Below are 23,293 nucleotides of genomic sequence, written 5' to 3' on the forward strand. Positions count from 1 at the left end.
TCCACAAAGACGTGTATGTCACAAAAGCACCACACTGTAGAGAAGACAGTCTGATGCAGCCCCCAAAGTTCACTGATCATGAATGCGTGAACATGGGTTCTAGGTTCTGTTCTGCCATGTAGAAAGTGGTGATGAGGAGGGTTTTGGCAAGCTTTGGGTACAAATTCCAGCTCTGCCATCTATAAGCCATGTCTTTGGTAAATCATTTAACTTCCCTAAATCTTTGATTTCTCATATATAAAATGGAATACTATCACTTACCTCAAAGGGTGTTATGAAGATTAGTTACAATCAGGGACACAGAGTGCTGAGGTAAGCAGAATTCTTTTTTTTTTAATGTTTTTTATTATATTATGTTAGTCACCATACAGTACATCCCTGGTTTTTGATGTAAAGTTCGATGATTCATTAGTTGCGTATAACACCAGTGCACCATGCAATACGTGCCGTCCTTACTACCCATCACCAGCCTATCCCATTCCCCCACCCCCCTCCCCTCCGAAGCCCTCAGTTTGTTTCTCAGAGTCCATAGTCTCTCATGCTTCATTCCAGCAGAATTCTAAGATGGCCCCTCCGACCTGCACCCTCTGGTGTTAGCCCCATGATTATGTTATTATGTATGACAAAGGGAGATTATCCAGGTGTGCCAAATCTAATCACATGAGCACTTTAAAAACATAAATTTTCTCTGGCTGGGCACAGAAGAGGAAGTTGGAGAGATTTAAGGCAAAGAAAGGATTCTAAGCACTGTTAGTGATTTTGAAGACAGAGGTGGCCCTGTGCCAAGGAATGTGGGTGGCTTCTAGAAGCTGGGAACAGCTCCTGATTGACAGCCAACAAAAGAAACAGGGACAACCTACAACCACAAGGAAATGAAGGGAATTAATTCTACCAACATCACCAATGAGTCTAGAAGCAAATTCTAACCCCAGTTTCTAGATTAGAGCCCAACCTGGCCAAAACCTGACTTCAGCCTTTTCAAATTATAAGCAGAGAATCCAGCTAAATCTGCCTTGATTTCTGGCCTAAAGCATAAATGGAATCCATTAATAAGTGTTGTTTTAACCTGCTAAATTTGTAATAATTTTGTTATGTAGTAATAGAAAATCATTACAAGTGCTTATTAGTGTGTGACACAGGAAACTTCCTAAATTATATTTCTTGTTAATATCTAATAGGCTCAAACAGTCATTTTAACTTCTTTGGGTTTTAGGTCTTTGATCTAAAAAATGAGGTCTGACTAGTTAAGTTCCAAGTTCTACTCTAAACTTCCATAAGTTTAAGAATTCATTATTTTTAGTTTTTTTTGTAACACACCTTGTGAACAGGCAATCATGCCTGCTGGATCTCTTCCATTCACTTTCCAGATCCATTCTGCAACCTTCTGCACAGTACCCTGGGCCATGCTCTCGGAGGCTGATCTGTAAGGACTGCAGCAGTGGGCTACCTTGTCCCCAGCAATGGAAGATGTAGCAGGAAATCCGAGTGATGAATAGTGAGGTCTCAGGATTTATTTCCTGACTTCCTAACAAGTGTACAAGGTGCTAAGGCCAAAAATGACCACTTACTTTACTTGGGGGGTGTGTAGAAGCAGGGAAGAGGGTGCCAAGGACTGAATTGTGTCCCCCTCCCCCAAATTCATATGTTGAACCCCTAACCTCTAGTGTGACTGTATTTGTAGATAGAGCTTCTGGGAGGTAAAGTCAAATGAGGTCATAAGAACAGGGCCCTAATCTGATAGGACTGGTGGCCTTATAAGAAGGGGAAAAGAGAGAGCTCTCTCTCCATATGCATGCACAGAGAATACATGAGAACACCGAGAGAAGGTGGCTGTCTGCAGACCAGGAAGAGGTTTCTCACCAGAACCCAACCGCGCTCTGGTACTGAACTTCTTGCACTTCTAGTCTCCAGAACTAGAAGACATACATCTCTGTTGTTTCAACCACCCAGTCTATGGGATTTTGCTATGGGAGCCTGAGCTGACTATGACAGGGAGTAAGAAGAATTCTCAAAGGTAATGCTTGTACTGAGACTTAAAGAATAGGAAGAACTTTTTGTTTCATGAAGGTAAGATGTAGGGTTTTTCCAGCTAAAGGAAACATACCAAAAAACTACAGGAATTTCAGGGAAAGCATGTACCTCAGCGGTTGAGGCACAGCATGGAGGGGAAGTGGGAGAGGAGACTAGACAAGCAAGGAGGAGTAGATGTTGAGGTTTGAGGCCAAAGATTTTACCTAAAGGATCAAGCCCAGTGGAAAAGCAATGAAGGTTCTTAAGCTATTGGGAAGTACACAATAGTACCCATTTTCAAGACCATTCTATGGCTGGGTGGAAGTCAGATTGCTAAAACGTGTAGAATAATTTAGCTCTGATTTTCACAATGTGCCCCATGAAGCCCTAAGGGTCCTAGAAGTCAAGGGTTACCATGAAGATGGAAAAGAAAGCTAAGTGGACAGGATCCTGGGACTCTATGTCCACTTTAATCACAGCAGTTCTATGGCCCTAGACCAGACCTGGAATCTTCATTATACTGAGGACAACAAGCCTAGCATATTTTACTCCAGTGACTGTACTGAAAATGGCTCATCTGGAGGTCAAAGACACCTGCCCTCTAGGCTTCCAGTTATGGTAAAAAAGTCGGGAAATTATCAAGAATTCTGAGAGAGAAATGTGTCTGGGTTCATGCCAGAAAGAAGACAGAACTACTAAGTAATACCATCTGGATGAACTGTATAAACCCAAGTGAGGTTGGAGGCTGTGGCAAAACCCTAGTCTTTTATGGCTCCTAACAGAGTAGTCTCAGAGTATACCAAGGTGAATAAATGGAAACATTAAAATAAAAAAGTGATTTTCATGCCACAGAAATCAGCTCTTCTCTGACATTTTTATCTGAATTCTCAGATTATATTGATCTGCAACAGAAAAATAATATAGCACAAACAAGAATTACTCTAAACTAACCTTCTGCTTTAGAGAAAAGAGGCTATTCACTTCGTAATGAGCTTTAAAAATCTCATTAGCAGTTTTTGGCAATTGTAGTCAACCTAAAAGATTATTTTGATTGTACAGTAAGAACCATGCCCAGCAGAGGGCAGTGCAACTCTCTACACAGCCCACTGAGAGCATAATTAAGTGGTGTGCACCTCAGGAGCTGAAATATTCTGATCCATGAAATCTATTTTGTGTCTAGTGACTTTACCTTTCAAAACCATGACAGACATGCTGCTATGTCCCTTGAAAAGGTGGCACAGGGAAGAGCCATGAAAGTCTTGTAATTAAAAACCTCCCTGGAAAATTTTAACTCCCTACAAATTAAGAACTGTACCATCATTTCTTGGCAGACTGAGGTTTTTGTTGCCTTCACTATTTAAAACAACTGTCTTTGTTTCCTAAAACTTAATATCTCAAATTTTATTTGTTTACATTCTCCTTTAACTTACATTGTACACAGTCCTAATAGTGGATGAAATTTTTTTATTCTAGAGAGTTTTCTATGGAAATACGCCGTACAGAAGTGGTTCTCAAGTGAGATTTATTCTAACAAGGCATCTGCCATCCTAATAATGTATAGTTGATGACTAACTTTTTTCTTCTAACAATAAGGTGCTGATTCTAACTTTGAATAGATTTAGAAACTACCATTATAATCCTTGACAGGCATTGATGAACAACATTTATATTCTTCATAAGGAGAGGTTTAAAATACCAATTTTTAGGTTAATATGACATACTATTACTTTAAAATATGTAAATAAGATCTACACAAAATTCACCTTTTTTTTTTTTTTTCAAAATTCACATTTCTGATCCACTAACATTTGTCTGCCATATACATGCACTTGATTCAAGCCAAGACAATGGAAATGAATTATTATTTTTTTAATTTAAGTGTTTATCAATGTTTCTCAGTAGTAAATATATAGCTGAAAATTTCGAAGATCCCTTAGGTTCAAGTGTATGTCCTGACAACTAGCACATGAATGCTTAATTAACCATATTTATTGTTTATTGCAAATATACAGATAAGATGTGCAAAGTTACCAATTTTTAAGAAAAGAATAATAATTATAATAAACAGTGACAGATTACCATAAATTTATTTGCCACTCAGAAAAGAGACATATTCAGTATTCTAGACTCAAAGGAATTCTGAAGGATAGCAAATAAACAATCCAAATATAGTCACTATGGTACAATTAGCTCAGTCACACTTAGTAATAGGAAGGCAAAATAGATGTCTTTTTATTTATTTCTTAGAAAGGAGTATGACAGATCTACAACTTAGCAGCGATGCTAGAGACTTTGCAAGAGATCTCTGCTGCCTGAGGAAGCCTTGTCAAAGAGCAGAAATTATTCATGTGGTAGTAGTTTTTAGAACATTACCTCCAGAAGTGTAGTTCGAATCCTTCACATTTTTCTTTGCATTTTAAACAGGGGGCTCCAAATCCTTGCTCATGACCTAAGCCCATCTGTTAAGGAGAAAACAATGTGTATTATAACGGTTTTAAAAAATCTTAAAATTCAATAAATTACACTTCTAATTCCACTTACCACTCCTGTTGATATAATTTCAAACAAATCTTTTATGAGTATCACATTGTTTGGTTAATGATGACACTTAGATATGGATATGGGGACTGGAAGTACCTACACAACATACCTTTAATTCTTATTGCTTTTTTTGAAAAGCACCAGAATACAACTGTGTAGAAGACTATAAATACTGCAAGTTGCAAAAAGTCAATGGATTTATCTCTTTGGCCACTACACATCCTGTATACAATAGGAACAGGGAGTAGAGAGGCAGAGCTTAGAAAGCAAGTCTGCCCCCAATTAATATATTTTACAGTAACCAAGGATATGAAAAAGATTTTAGGAATTATGATTAAAATAATATTATTTCATTTTATCATTTATTATTCATAATAATTACAGGTTACAGAACTTGTTTAAGCGCAAAGTGTAAATAAGTGGTAGAGAAGTGATCTGGGTCCAGGTTTTTCTGACTCTGAAGCCTGTGCTCTTATGCCTGAGGTGGGAAGAGAGGGGGTGTACTATTGCCCTTATTATAGCAGACTATTTTTTAATCATATTAAACAATAATCCTTGGGTGCTTGCTGAGACATGACTTAATAAACAGAAAAGGAGGGGGTGCAGATGAGGGAAGGACACAAGAAGGTAATGTAAGCTCTTTTACCCAACTATTGATATTAGAGTAAAAAAGATCAGCCCACTTCATATCAGCACATCGACAAATCACCAGTGACCAGGCTACTCTCTATTTTAAATATCACATCAGTGATTGCTGACAAATTTGTTACCACCTAGTGCCTGGTGTAGGAATTCAAGCTGGACAAATAATAGATTTTCTACCAGGGCACCCTTTTGTAACTTTACCAAGTTGTGTTTTTGCTATGCGATCTAAATAAACCACATTGTTACTTGTTCCTTGAAAGATCAGTCTGACCATGCCCTGAAGCCTTCCTTTTTTTCTCAAGAAAATGACCACATCCTCTTACCACAGCTAAGGTCTACCCAGCTGCTCAGAGGAACTGACATTATTTTAAGTCAGACCATCTCAAGCATATTCTCTAATGGTGATAAAAATCTGTCCAGCATTAACTAAACTTCATCACTTTTGCCATGTCCCCATTACCAATTTTAAAAAGGTTTTGAAGTTGTATATACTTTAATACTAGGTGACACTTTTTCTTTCTTTCTTTCTTTCTTTCTTTCTTTCTTTCTTTCTTTCTTTCTTTCTATCTTTCCTCCTTTCTTTCTCTCTTTCTTTCTTTTTTGGCATCAAATTGTTTGTCACTGATGATCACAGCTCACAGTACAGAAATAAAGTGGGTTAAGCAAAAAAAGAGAACTGGTTGAGTTTTCTGGTCTTTTTTTTTTTTTTAAGATTTTATTTATTTATTTGAAAGAGAGAACATGAGCAGAGGAGAGGGGCAGAAGGAGAGGGAGAAGCAGGATCCCTGCTGGGTAGGCAGCCTGTTGCAGAACTCGATCCCAGGACCCTGGGATCATGACCTGAGCTGAAGGCAGATGCTTAACTGACTGAGCCACCCAGGCGCCCCTGAGTTTTCTGGTCTTAAAAGTAATGTAATTAAAGAGTTTTCTCCATTACGATATCCAGACTAAAATGAATGGCAAATCTAAAAAAGGGCATTCTTTTTAAAGCTCTTTCTAGTTTTCCATTAAAGGAGAGTTAACAATCCTGAATTCACCTGGTAAATGGATTTCCCTTCATAGGGTGTTCCATGTATTCCTACCAAACTCTGATTCCAAATGAAAATTAAGATGATATTATTAAGGCTTAATCATATAGCTCAGCTTAAATCAGCTTTTTCTAAACTCTCTTGTATATAATTCACAGTAAGAAATACATTTTATCTCATGACAGAGATATGCATACACACATTAAATTAAATGTGCACAAATTCTTACCTGCCTTCAAATCTGAATCACCTGGACTGAGCAACACTGGCCTTAATAAAATACTGCAAGCATACTGGAAAAATATCATCTCATTCTCTAATTCTGAATGGAACTTGGAAGCTTAGCTAATATAACTAGAACCCCAATTAGTCAGCAGAATTTTACACTAAGGCCCAGTGCAGTTCATTGTTGATTTATGAAGTTAGCATTGGAAAGGGGCAAATTGTTTCTTTCCTACCTGCTTTTTATCTTCTTAAAATAGTGATCAGTTTACCTACTAGAATTATTAAAACTGGTGATGTTTCATGAACGTGTCTTCTAAAGTGGCCCACATATTCTTATTGTTGGACAGGTTTAGGTATCCCCCTGGTGTAAGAAACTAAACTAAAATTGGGAAACTAAAATCAAGAAGAGAGCTGTTCTGCTCCTGATCGCACAGCCTGTCCAAAGCCTGCTAACCTAACACTCCGCGTTAGGCTGGTGCCCCACTGTGCTGCGGGCAGACCTCCGTAGAGCATCAGCTGCAAGCCCTTCAGTCTTCTAAAGATTCCCTGGCCCACTTCTGCTTCAAGGAAAAGGACTACAAGCCTCTAAATGTAGATGACTGGGACCTTTAGAATGGGAAGACATGAATCTTGTCAGGAAGGCTTGGGGAGGCTCTTGTCAACAAATGATGCTCGAACTGAGCTGAAAAGATGAGCAGCACCTAACTCGGCAGAGAGAGGAGGAAGCACATTCAAGGCAGAGGGGACACCTGATGTCAAGGTCAGTGGCAGAAGAGGGCATTGTTAGAGCTGGGACACCTTAGAGCACTCGAAAGATGATAGGATCAGACTTGCAACAGCCTGAGTGGGTTTTTTCCCACCTTTTCTTTCCCTTTTCCCAAGGAAGAAATAATCTTCTGAGGATGAGACTGGTAAGGAAGAAGCATTAGAGAAAAGCCATGCAGGCAATGGAGGGGATGAGCGGGGAGTGGGGGAGGAGGAGCACCCCTCAAGCTCCACTAGCCACGCCACAAAGGGGGGACCCTTAGGGAGACTAGGAACCTGACTGAAAAAAGCAGTCATTTGAAGAAACGGCTCTGCAGCCTGTCCCAGAAGGCTCAGAACGCACTGCTCCAGTGTTCTTTCTGGAAACGAAATTTCCATCTAGGTTCCTTCCAGTACAGTTTATGACTACCTGAAGAAAGTGTACCTTCCACCTTTTCAAACACACTTTCATTTCCCCAAATGCTCAGACACAAGGAGTGAGGGGACTCTGAAAATATCACACACAGCAAACGAGTAAATGAAAGAGAGTGGAATGAGATCATGGCAATATGATACACCCTCCTGCCATAATTCAATGCAAGCAGTTCTAATTAAAAATAAACATACAAACGAAAAATACACCTAGTTTTCAAAACCATTGTTCGCAGCTAAAGTGATTAAGAGAGAGTTTCAGACTGGGAATGAACTTGTTCTCCTAGAGGAATTTCATTAAAGAAATTATTTTATAGCTATAAGTGTATAGCTATAAAGCTTAAACTTCCGTGAAATCCAGCAATGAAGATCTCTAACCTATGCCACTTCTTGGGTGAGAACTTCTTCATATTCTTACCCTCTTTATCCACCTCTGTTAGGATAAAAAAGCACAATGCCACTAATAACACAGATACGTGGTTCACACTCTGGTGTTTTCCCTAATGTTTGCCCAGGTCCACATCTAGAACTCAATGTGTTCTCTAATCCTGTTAAATCCAATTTATAGGATAAAATTGCACCAGAGCCTTCATATCCCTACTGGTGTGAGGCAAATTTCGTCTATAGCTGTTTCCACCACAACTTAGGCATTTAGGCATCTGCTACCCTTCCCTTCACAAGTCAAACATATATCAGATGAAGGAAAGTGTGCTCATACTGCTCACTAATAAAATGGGTTTCAGAGCCAGAGCTGCACCAGGCACAGTTTCTTGGGGCCTATTTCCAGGCCTTTTTGGGCAGAATTCACAGGAGCTGGGATTCCCCAACTCTTTCTAGTCTTAGTTCAAGGGTCTGGAACGCCATCACCCTCAGCCAATTTCTCTTCCTCCTTCTCTTTTGTGTTCAGGATTCCCTGAAGCGCAGGACCCCAGATGCTTCTCCCTACACCTCTTCCAACCCCGTTCTCCTCAGCACAGGCTGCACCTTCTGGTTAGCATCCTCATTTCCTCAAGAGCCCTGGCTAGATATCCAGATCGTATAAGTTAGCTTCTGCCCACGTGTCTGGGGTTAAGAATTCTTGGGGACGGGAAAGACAAGGAAGGTGTTATTTAATACCCAGGGTGTGTGCAGGGGAATGTGGGAGGAAGTGGTGGAGGGGAAGGGGAACCCAGAAAGTACTAGCCCCTCAGCTTAGGCAAGTGAAGCTAAGTGAAGTCCAGGTCCCTGGACTAATACAAACACTAAGATATGTGCTTGTATGTACTAATATGTTGTGAGAATTAGCTACACCAGCTATTAAGGAAATAAAGAAGATCTACATGGCTAAATAGAGAACTGAAAATGCGGAAAGAGCATTGAAGGGAGTCAGGAAAACTGTGATCTGGTTCCAACGTGTCACTGCCAAGTCCAGTGATTTCAGAAGTCTTTTTTCTTCTCTGCGCTTCTTCGTGTAAATAATGAAGGAATTGAGTTAGACCAACTCTAACAAGCCTTTTAATTCTAAAATTATGACTGCAAATCAGGTTTCAGATTAACTTGATCTGAGTGTTACTTGGCATGGTCTTCTCAACATTTAAACACTAAATAGTCCTTTGAGAAAGCTAATAGATTATTGGCTCTTATAGGTCAGAATCATTTGGAATTCAGTTTGGAAGAGTAGTTTATAAAGGAAACAAAAAATTTAAGTTCTGAGGGATAAGACACATTTCTGTTGGGGCACCTGGGTGGCTCAGTCGTTAAGCATGTGCCTTCTGCTCAGGTCGTGATCCCAGGGTCCTGGGATCGAGTCCCACGTCAGACTCCCTGCACAGCGGGAAGCCTGCTTCTCCCTCTCCCACTCACCCTGCTTGTGTTCCCTCTCTTGCCGTGTCTCTTTCTGTCAAATAAATAAAATCTTAAAAAAAAAAAAAGACACAGTTCTGTTGCACGTAATTATTTTAGCAGCAAATGTGATATGGTATTCCCTGCAGAGTCAACACTTGGTGCCTTAAAAACACATGTTTTTCATAAGCACACAGGTCCTAAAGCTCTCTACTTCATGTAATTTTAGTAACACATTCTGGCCAGCATCAATACAAGGATATGACAGATTAATTTTTCTTCTTCAGTGTCCAAAAAACCAGATCCTTTGGATTGACTATATTTGGAAAACTACAGTCAGACTTTAGGAATACCTATCAAAGTCCTTTGAAAAAATAAAAATGACTCTATAGTATTTATCCTGAAATACTAGTCCTAGACAAATAAGATTTTTTAAATATCCTTAACTATACGTTCCAGGTATTGAACTTACATTACCATGATCTACGCCTCAAAACACCCCTTGTCCCCTGCTTATTCTAGGGAAAGAAATGGGAATGGAATCAATTTCTCCATATTCATAATTTCAGGTAACCAGATAGGCTGGCAACATTTCAAGTGACCCTGCTGACCCAGGAAAGGGTATTCAATATCAGATACTTTAAAGAAAAAGGAAAGAAGGGTAGGGAACATCTGGTATTTCAAATACGGTCTGAGTTGATTTGGAGATAATTTGAGTCTGGAAGATATTATGTAGTATTCAGGGTGAGATCATCTGATTCATGCTGTTTTCATAACCAAATTTCCCTCTGGAGCAAAGAATCATATGTGGTTACTAAACAAGCAAGTGTTACTAAGACTTCTTTAATCATTTTGGAATGAAGCAGACCAAGGTAGATTATAGGAAATATACATATCTTCTCTCCCTCTCTCTGTACATGTGCATGTTATTTACCTACTTCACACATACGCAGACATACATATATTCATATTACACTCTTAAAGAAGCATTTAATCTTGTTCATACAAATGAATATTTTGAACAAAGGAACATTTCCAAAAAAATAATTCCTCTCAGCACATGGCTCTTATAGAAACTTGGTGTGATCTGGGAAGTTCTCCCCACCTGAATCAATATATTTTGATTCATTGGTGACACAAAAGTTCAAATTGTTTTAGAATTTTTTGTTCATTGGCTGCTTCCCAATCTCTATTTGCAGTACCCACCCCCAACCCCCAGAAAAAGGTTAGGTTACACAGAAAGCCAGACTTAAATATAAAAACAGAGGGATCCTTCAACTTCTATGTAGTTTGGCAAATTTCTTAGATGAGAATACAAAGAAATAATTTATTATGATTAAGAGCTACTATTAAGTGTTTCTAATAAAACTGCTGTATCTTTTTTTTTTATTGCTCATAAGAACAAAAACTTTCCATCTCATTTAAGTTCGAAATACATAAGAGGAAGAATGAAGAAAAAGTCACCACCCACCTGGTCACACAAACTGGGGCCCAGAGTCCTTGTCCCTGTCTAGCCATGCTTACTGTGCTCCAATTCTTGCTGGTCTCTCCTCTAAAAACTCCATGGTTTGTTCCCCTCAACTCCACTCCACTGCTCAATGTTCACACTTCCATCATGTCAACCTGGGACCACTCTCCTTGCTGATCACTCCCTTTGATGGTGTCCTATTGCCAATCTCAAAATTATTTTAATAAAACCTAAAGATGATCAAAATATTCCCCTTGTTAGATGCTTTTACTGAGTTAAATGGATTCCACAAGTCTTAATATGGCAGAGAAGGCCCTGTTCAATCCACACCTCTCTTGTTCCTTCCATTCCCTTCCTCACAAAGCTCTGCTTCCCAGGGGAGCTCTTCCCCTTTGTTGGATCTCATTTCCCTTCTCCTCCATCTGGCAAAATCCTACTTTCTACAGACCCAACTCAAGCATTAGTTACTATGCGATGCCCTTCTTGGACTATTCTCAGCCAAATGCTAAATCCCCGTCTGTCTATTATTTAGACCTTTTTTTACTATGCTATGACTGTTTATACCTCAGTTTACCCCATTAGAGTACAAGTTTCTTGTTCATATTTGAATCCTGATGCTTGCCACGGAGTCCGAGCTTGACAGAAATGCCAGAAATTTTTATGTATTTAATACTTGTCTTAATTATCTAAGGACCCTTAACATAGTACTTTTATCCTAGGAACTCACATAGTACTTTTACCCCAGGAACTCCTATTGCGTTTCAAATAAGGAAAAAAAAAAAAAAAGCAGCATCAGATCTGGTAGGGATGGTTATTGCCTGGCATGGTTCTAAGGTGCATCATCTCATTTTATCCTCACAACAACCCTATGAAAGTCTCTGAGGTACTATTAATTATCATCTATCTGCATTTTCATCCAGATGAAGACACTGAAGCAGAGAATTTTTAACTTGCCCTAGGTCAGCTGCATTGCAGAATGCCCATTCTTAACCATTAGTGCCTAAATGTAGGTCATGGACATGGAAAGATCCGGGTTAGATAACTATTTCATAAGTTAGTTTTTTAAAAATAGAAAGAAATAGAATATTTAACTTGAGACCAAGGATTATAGCTCAAGAATAGAATAATCAATTAAGAGTCTTTAGTTGTCCATACCACTTATACAGAAGCAAATGGGAATAAAAGTCTTCATTGTAGATTCTAGGATTCATTTCCACATTCCTTCAGTTTTTCAGTGCCATAAGTACAAAGCCAGAGCCCTACATGAATCTGTATTACAAAATTCACTGCGAGCCAAATGGACCAACATTCTTTTTTTTTTTTTTCAAAGATTTTATTTATTTATTCAACAGAGATAGAGACAGCCAGCAAGAGAGGGAACACAAGCAGGAGGAGTGGGAGAGGAAGAAGCAGGCTCATAGCAGAGGAGCCTGATGTGGGGCTCGATCCCATAACGCCAGGATCACGCCCTGAGCCGAAGGCAGATGCTTAACCGCTGTGCCACCCAGGCGCCCCGACCGACATTCTTTTTGTTCACACAGTAGTAAACCGTCACATAGATTATTGTGTTAGGAAAGAAGGAAACAAGTGATCTTTCAATCTAAATAGTTTATAATAAATTCTATTCTGGAGGTACTGTGTCACTCTTCCTGGAACTTTAACAAATTAGATAACTCCCACTCAATCTATCCCTACATTTCTTAAGGCAGTGCCAGTATCCGGTAAGCAACACAGGGACTGTCACCAAGGCAATTTGTCTACTTCAGTCTGAGATGTAATCAGGTGACAGCAGATTTCCTAAGACATCTATACAACTTCAATAAATGTGGTAAATTTTTGACAAAGATCAGAAGTAGATCCTGCTCCTTTTTTCTAGGAAAAAAGAATGAATTTTAGTTCTGGTAGGATACCTTGAAACATTTCTAATTAAGGTTTTTCTTAATGAGCACTGATGATTGTGATGGTGGAGGTAAAAGTACCTCAACCACCATTTGTCAAGCTGTTACCACTGTCAGGCACAATACATACACCATCCCATTCAATTCTCCAGACAACCTATGCGAAAGTGTTATCTTCCTTATTTCACAAATAAGGAAACTGTGACTTGGACGGATTGAGTAATTTCTCCAAGACTGCCCAGCTAGCAAGTGGCAGAACTGAGATTTGAATCTTAGCAATTATAACTCTGAATTCTGAGCTCTTAATTCCAAAGTCATCATTTTTTCTTCTCCAAAATGAGAGTTTGAAGATAAATAATAATTTAAATAAGTAATATTCCTCATCTGTAACTTCTCTGGAACCATAGGTTTTGATCTGAAAGACTGCCTTTTCCTCTCTAGCCAGGAGCTCCTCCTTCCTGGACAAATGTGAGACTGATTATAAGGAACCTGAATGTCTGCACACCAGCTGCACGAACACTGAAAGCCCCAAGGTGATTATTCACACATGCAAGAGGGCCACAAAAGAATGGGGTGTGAGTCAAGCAAGATCTCCAGGGTCCTGATGCAAAATAGATTTCTTCCAATGTTATATCAAGAGAAAAAATATTTTAAAAGAAACAATGAATCCAAAATATATTTATATCACCCCCTGGAAAAAATAAAATAACTAAGACAATGAAATACAGATGAACAAATTAAATCTCAAAGTTGGAAGACCCTTATTCAAAATATGTAGACTTGACATTAGTACTGAAAATTATTTGCTATGTTATATATCTACACATTATATAGAAGATACCATATAGTGGCCAGGGATAATATAATGAGGCAAAAATTGAAATAATACTTTTCATTTTTTTCAAATCACTGAATTTCTAGACTTATAATGGAAAATGTCTGTATTGGTTACAAATTACCCCTAAAACTTAGGGGCTGAAATAAACATTTATGATTTCACAGTTTCTGTGGGTCAGGCCAGCTCGGAGTGGCTTAATGAGGTGGACTGGCTCAAGGCCTCTTGCCACATTGCAATCAAGGGTCAGCTAGGGATGCAGTCACATCACAAGGTCTGAATGGGGCCAAGACTGACTTTAAGCATACCTATAAGGGTGCCTCACAATATAGCAGCTGGTTTTTCTCGGGGCAAGTGATCCCAGAGAGAATGAGAGCACCCAAGACAGAAGCTGTAGCCTTTAATGTTAGAAGGGACATACCATCATTTCTGCCATGTTATACTCTTTGGGAAGCAATTGACCACATCCAACTCACACTCAAGGGGAGGGAAATACACAAGGGTATGAATTCTAGGAGTTGTGAATCAACGGGAGCCATCTTAGAAGCTGCCTTGGGGCACCTGGGTAGCTCAGTTGAGTCAGTTAAGCATCCAACTCTTGGTTTTAGCTCAGGTCATGATCACAGGGTCGTGAGACTGAGCCCTGCATTGGGCTCTGTGCTCAGTGCAGAGGCTGCCTGAGGTTCTCTCTCTCCCCCTGTCCCTCCCCCTGCTCCCTCTACCCCTCCCCCTGCCCTCTCTCAAATAAACAAATCTTTAAAAAAAAAAAAAGAAGAAGCTGTCTTCCACAACCTCTTTTCTGTTTTGATTTTAAATCCAAAGACTAAGTGATTTGTGATGATACAGACATATTACAAAGGGAGGGGATATATGGTGTGCTTATCTACCACTTGTCTTTACTTTTTTCCATTTCAAATGTTTAAATGTCTCTTCACCCAAACAGTCATAGTGAACAGAGCTTTGCTCCTTCCTTATAAATATTCTTATTCCTCTCAGTTTGTTAGCTGTTCACTCAGGCAGGAGCAGGGAACAGTCTTCCAGAAGATAGGGTAGAATATGATTTTTAGTCTCTAAGTCTTATTTTCCATTGCTCTCAGCATATATACATACTTCTGTAATACATAAATACACATACATACATACATGTGCTTTAGAACACAATCATAAATTAGAATACAAAATGTCAGGTTTGATTAGCAAGAAATTTTCAGAAATCTATTTAAGAGAAAAATTTCACTATTTTTACAGTATGCCATAGTCTTCCTTAATAAACACATTAAAAATGGAAAAAAGATTTATATAAACTTTATTTTATTACATAAATCTGATGATGGAATTAAGTAAAAGAAAAAAATTACAGCACTTCTTTGGGATGTCAGAATGCAAATTACTTGATTCCAATTAGGCAGTATTTATAGTCAGCAGTCCCTAACTACTTTTCCTGTACTGCTTACCTACTCAAAGCCTAATGTATCCTCACAGCATTATTAGGGAAAAAAATAACTTAGATTTTTTTAAAAATCTACGCTTATTTTAGGTAAGCAAATGATTAAAAAATTTATTGTGTGTTCAATTTATGCTAGTCCCTTATAAACATTTTTCAAACTGCCTATTATCAAATTATTTTTATACTATTGCTTAAAGGAAGTTGCTTGAAATGTTCACCGATAGAATACCTCCTCTGCAGACTCTACTCAAAAAAGGCGTTATCCTCAATCTGTTACTTTGAGAAGGACAATCCAGGCTATAAAAATGTCACAATTAACAGGTTATGATTGCTGCTGAAATGATTTCTTAATTAGGACTGGCTGAGCTCTGGCTCCATGGAAGGACTCTGCAGTGGCATGTGCTTTTATACGCAGCCCTCAAAGCCTCCCAATTATTAGCTATAAAAGGGATTTTAAAAACCTGATTCCAAAAGGCATCTGTAGTAGTCTCTTAAAAGAATTTAGATCATAACAAGCAATCCTAATTTGGTCTTGTGTCACTACCTCAAGAGCTGACTCTAAAGAGTGTATCCCACACATGGCTGTATCTTGAGAGGCTTAAATTAAGACTCTGTATATTCTAAAACTTGAGTGTTGCCATCATTTTTGCCAGGCCTTAGGGCTATAATATTATTTCTCTAGGAGTAACTTGTTATAACAGATGAGTGAGGGCGTGGGGAGGGTGACTACATACTTGGGTTATTTATTGCCATAAACTGCTTATCTAATCAGAGCACATGCAGGAAGAGAGCAGTAGAGGTGTGTTTTCACAGAGCAGAGAATGAAGGGAAAGGGTTGTGGTACTGGCTGAGAGGGCCACTGAAGGGGCTGCCCAGGGGAGCAAGAGGATCCAAGGGAACCTGAAGAGTCAAGCCCAGTGGAGAGCAGACATAGAAAAGGAGGGGAGTGGGGAGAATAAAAAGTACAAAAAGTCTTCTCATTTTCTACTTTTGCCCCAGATTGGCATTCAGGGGCATTTAGAACAAAAACAAAGTCTAACAGCACAGACAGGGGTCTTGGGAAGTGGGAAAGGCAGGAAGAGACAAAGGAAACCCTACTTCCAGATGCTTCATGCTTATTTACTTACTATCTAGTCTTTTCACACCATCCCTTAATCTGGAAAAAAAAAAAGAATTATGTTTACATGGTGTGCTGGGTGACCAAAAGAGCCTTAACTAATTTTTGACCCATTTTTTGATGTCTGATCTATTAGAGAAGTGGTTTGGATTTACATGGTTTTTGTTCTATATTTAGACTACAGGCCAAAGATTTCTGCACTACAAAAGGTACACAGACATCATTTTAAATTTGTCTAGGGTTCAGGGGAAAAACACATGCATATATCACTACCTTTTTACAACTAGGATCAAATGTCAGGCGCAGATAAACTTAAGTTTCCTTAATTTTGATAGAACAACGAGTAAAGAAATCAAAATTAGATTTGATTAGATTAGAAACAGGGACCATTCTCAAGTGACCAGTGATGTCAGGGAAGCTACAGTGTCCTGATTCTTTATTTTTTTCCCATGGACAGAGGACTACGAAGGTAATTCATTTTCCAAGTTAGAAAAGCCTTCTCTAAGGCCCTTCCCATAGCTTTCAGTGTGCGAGGCTGAGAAGACTTACATTCTAGCAACAGAGGGGGTGTAAATTATGATCGACTGCTTAACAAACTACCCTTAAATATACTGGCTTAAAGTAGCTTATGATCATGATACGCTGCTCATGGCTTTTCAGTTTGGCATCTTGGGCTGGGTTCAGCTGGATGGTTTTTCTAGTCTGAACTAGGCTCACTACAACTGCAGTCACTTTTCAAGTCAACTCAGGATAGCTGGTCTAGGGGAGCCTCAGCTGAGATATTTCATCTATTCCATGTGGTGTCTCATCCTCCATTGGGCAGGTGGGCGGGGCTAGGCTACTTCCATAGTAGCAGCAGGGTTCCGAGAAAGTCGTTAGAAGTGAACAAGGCCTCTTGAAGTCCACACACACAACATCACTTCTACCACACTCTATCGGCAGCCCAGAGTCAAAGGGCAGGGAAAAAGATTCTGTTTCTTAATGGGAGTTGTTGCAAAGAATTGTGAACATTTTTTCCAATTTACCACAAAATCTCTGAGGAAGATTCTGTTTAGGAAAACATACCCATTCTACTGGACCAGAATACCTAGTAATGTTAAATCAAGTGCCGCCTCTAGAGAACCTCATTAATATAGCTTTGAATCCTTCCCATAGTGACTAACACATGGTACCTACTCAAACCAGTACTGGAAACGATTATTTAAAAATTTTTACTTTTATCATAAAAAATTAAGATCAAAACAATTTGAAAATTATAAACAGGAAACAAATTAAGTGCAATAATTTAATAGATCCCAATTATTGCACTTAAAGTACTTCTTTGTCCTGAACAAAGCACCAGGTATCAATAATATCCTGAAAACATGCTGTCACAAAATTCTTGATGATATATTCAGGTGTCTGTTAAAGGGTTTGAAGTTCTATGCAGAATTTTCTTCCTTCTAGGTTGGATTTCTTGATAACGATCACGATACATCTATTAATTGTCTATGTGCAGGCACCATACTTCGTGCTTTAAAATATTCATCTCAATCATCCTTACACCCTTGTGAGACAGATAGTTGTAACCCATTTTCTGATCAAGATCCCAAGGTTTAGAGTGTTAAGTAACTTTGCCAAATTCACTCAGCTTGTAAGCGCCAGGGAGAAGAAATGAACCCAGGATTCTATAGCTGATAACTGCTGTAATTCAACTTCTCCAAACATTTACTTATTGATGCCAAAGTCTAGTTAACTAAACAAAACTGATCAGGGAACATTAACAGCATTAATAATTAACACTGATTAAGCACTTGCTAACTGTGCTAAGTGTTTACATGCATTGCTTTATTTAATTACACAATAACCCAATAAGGAAGTATTATCCATGTTTTATAGATAAGCCTCCTGAAGCTAAGAAAGCTAAGAAACTTGTCCAAATTTCTAGGGGAGTATCAAACCTCTGTCTGGAGCCATCAAAGTCTGTTTTGCAGCCTCTAAAGTCCCTAACTGTGCTCCAGCAGAGTGGGCAACAGTGGGCCACAGGATGACCCTATTCTCTGGCTTGACTTCATCTGGTCCATGAGAAAGTACCAACAAACATCTCTATTGTTTTTACCTGTGACATCTTAAAAGCAATATGGATATTAAGCCATCAAAATCTGTCTTGCCTCTCTTTACCTTTAATTTCTGCTAATTTCTCTTGGGTTAATTTTCTGTTCTGCTTCCACTGGCACAGTCTAACACATAGCAACATTTGAATATTTGTGAAACCTATTTTCAATTTGTTGCAGTAATTAAAAGATCAGAATTTGTAACTCCTCTTAGAAACTTCTGGCAATTTGCCATTTGCCAGAAAAATGAGTCCTACATTTCTTCACATGGAGATCACACGACTTAGGTGGAATGAATTTGAAGAGGTTGGAGTCTAAAAGCTAATGACTTGAATGAGAAAAGGATCCTCTAAAAATCAAGTAAGGGATACTGCAAGGTTAATTTTCCTTTAAAATTTTTCAAAAGAGCCCTTGAAATATCAGCAGTCTGTGATACTGTGTAGAATATCTTCTGAGCATAGGCTCTGATACATGAGAGATCTTCAGGAAAGCATACTTCAGCCCACAAAATTCAACAATCCCACATTGGCATGTGGGCTAGACTGAAGTAATGACCCCAATTCTTCATGGTCAGATAGCAGTATTAAACATTCACACCCTTGCCATAGCTCACAGTCACTAGAATGGACTTCTTTTTGACTTTCAGTTTGAACACATGGCTGTGGCACAAGCAGAGGCTTAAAATGTGTTTCTACAGTTGGGCATGCCCTCTATTGCTCCAGCCTTTGCTTAAGGGATTCCACGATCTAGAGAGGATGAAAGATATGTGGATCAGAGTGGTCCCAACCCACAACCTGGAGCCAAACACAGCCTACACAAACTAGACCCCAGTTTAAAATTTCCTCCTCTACTTCAAGAGATGATACAGTGTAATAAATAAGAATCAGGGTTGGGATAGAGAAATAGCTCCTTAACAGCAGGCTCCCTGACACCACTTCCTCAATTCAAACCTGTAACCAAGGAAAATTAGAAATCACTGAAGATCATGTACCTTGGCTTTATTTTAGAAACATCAAACCGAAAATGTTAATGGTGTGAATAACAAAGATTTACTGCCTTTTCCCTTTTCACTGACTTTTCCCCTGATTCATGCTATTTAATCTTCCTGCAGTGCCTTCTTTGCCTAATGAAACCTTATTTATTCTATAGGAGTTAGTTTGAACGTTGTTTCCTCCATAAAACACTCCCAAATTCACCCAAGTTTATTACTTCTGCTCTGGAGACTTCATAATAGTTGTCTGTATTCCTGTGATTGCAGTGCTACTCGGAAATGTGTCAGTCTGCAAACTATTGGTTATCAGTCTGTGATGAGACATATAAAGTGAGAGTAAGCTATGAGGAATTATTAGCAATTTGACAGTAATTTTATGGCTGATGGCAGTTAATAATTTTTTAATTGGCCTTGTCTTTGTCTTTTTTTTTCTTTTAGTAATTCATTTTTATTGTGTGTGTGTGTTTTTTTCTTTTAATATTGGTCCATGACAGATTCAGAATTAAAAAAAAAAAATGGTTCCTCACCACAGCTATTTTGAGCAACCCTATGTTACAGCACTTACTTCATTCTACCCAGCACTGCAGTTAACTTACGTATCTGCCCTACATGTCTGTTCAGTTTGTCTGCCTGCCTTCTTTTATAGACCAAAGCTGACATCACAGTGTTTTGGGGATACACACTCAACAGGTGATACTTATAGAAATGGAGTTTTTGTAATCCTTCATTTAAATTGCCCTTTTAATATTCTCTATGAAAAACAGAGGGTAACTTTGTTTTGGTTAGCCCCCAATTACTTTTATTGTAGTCTTGTACCTCATAAAGGAAGAAATATTCTTTACCTTTACTTTGTGACTCACTCTACCAAGACTTTCAGAGGTTATACTCATAGAAACTAAAATCCACCTGACGTATACAAGATCATTTTGCAATGAAACATGCTATCACTTTATCTTCAAACAAAGCCAGGGCAAGTTCACTGTGGCTACAGACTTATTAATAGACTCAGCACTAAAGCATTTGTACTGGGCTTCTTTTGGCCTCTTTTTGGCTGGGCTTACTGCTTAGATAAGAAGCTATGCAACAGACCACCTGAAACCTCTTTTACAGTTTTGCATGGTGGTCAGCACGTCACAATAATAAACACAGGTTGAATCATTCATGATTTGAGGATGATCCAGTATTTCAGATATTAAATATATTTGTTAGCAGCAGACTCGCTGTCATGTGGTAGATGAGATCTCAGCAGCCCTCAACGCCTGGCTTCGCATACAGCTTCCCCTTCGTGCCTTGCTCAAACCCGAGAAGTCCTGCATTCTTAGCAGAATACCTAAGGACCAAACTGGGAATCTTAAACTATGCTCTTCTCCTTTTTAAAAGATGCCCAAAACAAAAGCAGAAATACCTGGAATCATTTATTTTAGCTATGAACTACTCAGTACTTCCATAGATGTTTTCAAAATATACCTCCTGAGTTTCTTGTGGTTCTTTTTTCTATCACCTTCTGTTCTTTCCTAATATTTTTGTGATAGGCAATGAGTAGTGATTATAGTAGTTGATTGAGAAGGAAGGAAGAGAAAAGCAATTAAGAAGTCATTTTAGGGGCATAGCATGAACCGGCATTAGAAAATTATAGTCTTGCATACTCTTATATCTCTAATTCCAAATATGACTGGAGCTCTTTTATAGGAAAGTCAAAGACTGGAGCTGGATAGCTGAAAAGCATAACCTCTACATTTAATCCTCTAATAACAATGCTTAAAGCAAATTTTAATACATGGACATTTACTCAAAGGGCAGGGGTGAACTTATCAGTTACCAAGTTATTTTTCCTTAAAATCTTGAAAATCTATGATGTTTTGAAACCTGTTTTCAATGTGGTTAGTCTGTTTCCCTCTCCTCAAAAAAGTTGATTTCATAATTCATAATTTATATAATGTTCCCTGAATCTCACCACCTTGTAAAGAGCAAAATAGTTTCCTGTAGGTACTGTATATTAATGATCTAATAAGCATATTTTAAAAAATCATAGTTTGATGGCAGGAGTTACCAAACAAAGACTAGTAATGACTGCAAACAGAAAACACAATCCAGGGATGCCTGGGTGGCTCAGTTGGTTAAGCGGCTGCCTTCGGCTCAGTCATGATCCCAGGGTCCTGGGATCAAACCCCACATCCCCACATCAGGCTCCTTGCTCAGCAGGGAGCCTGCTTCTCCCTCTGCCTGCTGCTCATTCAGCTTGTGCTCTCTTCTCTCTCTGACAAATAAATAAATAAAATCTTAAAAAAAGAAAGAAAAGGGGCGCCTGGGTGGCACAGCAGTTAAGCGTCTGCCTTCGGCTCAGGGCATGATCCCGGAGTTCTGGGATTGAGGCCCACATCAGGCTCCTCTGTTGGGAGCCTGCTTCTTCCTCTCCCACTCCCCCTGCTTGTGTTCCCTCTCTCGCTGGCTGTCTCTATCTCTGTCAAATAAATAAATAAAATCTTTGAAAAAAAATAAAAAATAAAAAAAGAAAGAAAGAAAAGAAAACACAATCCAGGAATGACTCTTGTAGGGAAGGCATTTGTAACCAGGAAGAAGACTTAGTTTGTGTAACTTTATAGGTGTAATGTAACTAACTATAGCCCTATCCATTTATGAGCTTTTTCACATTCTAATATATAAAAGCTGCTTTCTCATTCCTTTTACATTTGCCAATAAGATAAATAAATAAGAATTCCTAATTACAAAGTTTGCAAAACTAGGAACCAATACTATGAATTACTACTAAAAATGCCCCTTCTCTATGTTAGAATTCTAGTGTATTGCTGACTTGTAAGCAGTTTTATAATATATTATATTATATTAATGGGTATAATCCCAGTTGTGCTTTTGATCATTTATTTTGATATTTACTTTTTTGTTCTATCATTCCTTTTAAGAGTGTAAATTCTATGACACAAGGTACCTTACTTTTTCTTCCCAGACTACACTCACAAAGTCTAGAAAACTGTTTGGCACATGAAGTACTCATTATTTTTAAATAAATCATCTTACTTTGGGAGAGACAACTTTGAAAGACAATAAAAATTCCATTATTTTTTTTCCTGTAATTAAATACCAAGGAAAGTGATATATCACACCTAGGATTATGTGACCTATGCTAATGGAGCAGTTTATTATGCATTTGAAACTTCATACTACACATTTAAAGTAATTAAACTTAATGTCTTCAAGTACATCACAAATCTTATAAAGGTAAATTAAGTAAAAACAAGTTGGAAATAGCTAAGATTTATTAAAAACTGTTTATAGGTTTCCTCATGGAATTCACAGAACTGCATAACATTACACACTATACTATTTTATTAAAATCACACATATTTATATATTCTTGGCTTGTGTGATTTTTAAGCACTTTGGGACTATTACACTTGTTAGACTACTATTAATATCTATCAAAGTCAAAGAGTCCCAGGGTTTGAAGAAATCTTAGAAATCACTTGGTTCTCTTATTGATTTTTATAGATATGGAAACTGAGAACCAAAGTGGCCAACATCACAAAAACTAGAGTGGACCAAGATCTACTAACTCAGCTCAGAGTGATGTCATCAACATCATACTGATAAATAGAAGTGAGAAAGTTGATATACTACAGATCTCTCCATACACGACAGGTCTTTACATATACTGGGGGCTTACTGACCTTTATATTTTCTGAACACACTGTGGTAATATGGTTTGTAAAAAACTTATATTCAAATTAGCATGGAGCCAAGCTGTATTACTACTTATAGTTCTCAGAACAAACAACATCAGAAGTAGTTCTCTTTTGCCAATTTATCATTCTCTTCCTACTAAGTAGGCCTCTCAGAGTAAACCTTGTTGCTCTCTGATGGTCCATGAAGTGAATTCCATGCTCACAAGGCTGGTATAATCCCAGAGCTCAGGGAGAGCCTTGCGAAATAGTCGATCAAACAGTAGTTTCCCACTGTTTCTTAATAGATCTTCTTACATC

General features: G+C 38.4%; 1 protein-coding gene across 1 annotated transcript in view; it reads right to left on the minus strand.

The window, feature by feature from the left end:
• TES (testin LIM domain protein) overlaps nt 1–23,293 on the minus strand; it is a 46,092-nt gene that overhangs the window by 17,360 nt on the left and 5,439 nt on the right. The window contains exon 2 of the mRNA XM_040644080.1: nt 4,384–4,469. Coding sequence (XP_040500014.1) covers nt 4,384–4,469 — 86 coding nt within the window. The remainder of the gene's footprint in view (nt 1–4,383; nt 4,470–23,293) is intronic.

This window comes from Ursus maritimus, unplaced genomic scaffold (assembly GCF_017311325.1).
Source record: "Ursus maritimus isolate PB19 unplaced genomic scaffold, ASM1731132v1 scaffold_3, whole genome shotgun sequence".
In the NCBI taxonomy this organism is placed as follows: Eukaryota; Metazoa; Chordata; class Mammalia; order Carnivora; family Ursidae; genus Ursus; species Ursus maritimus.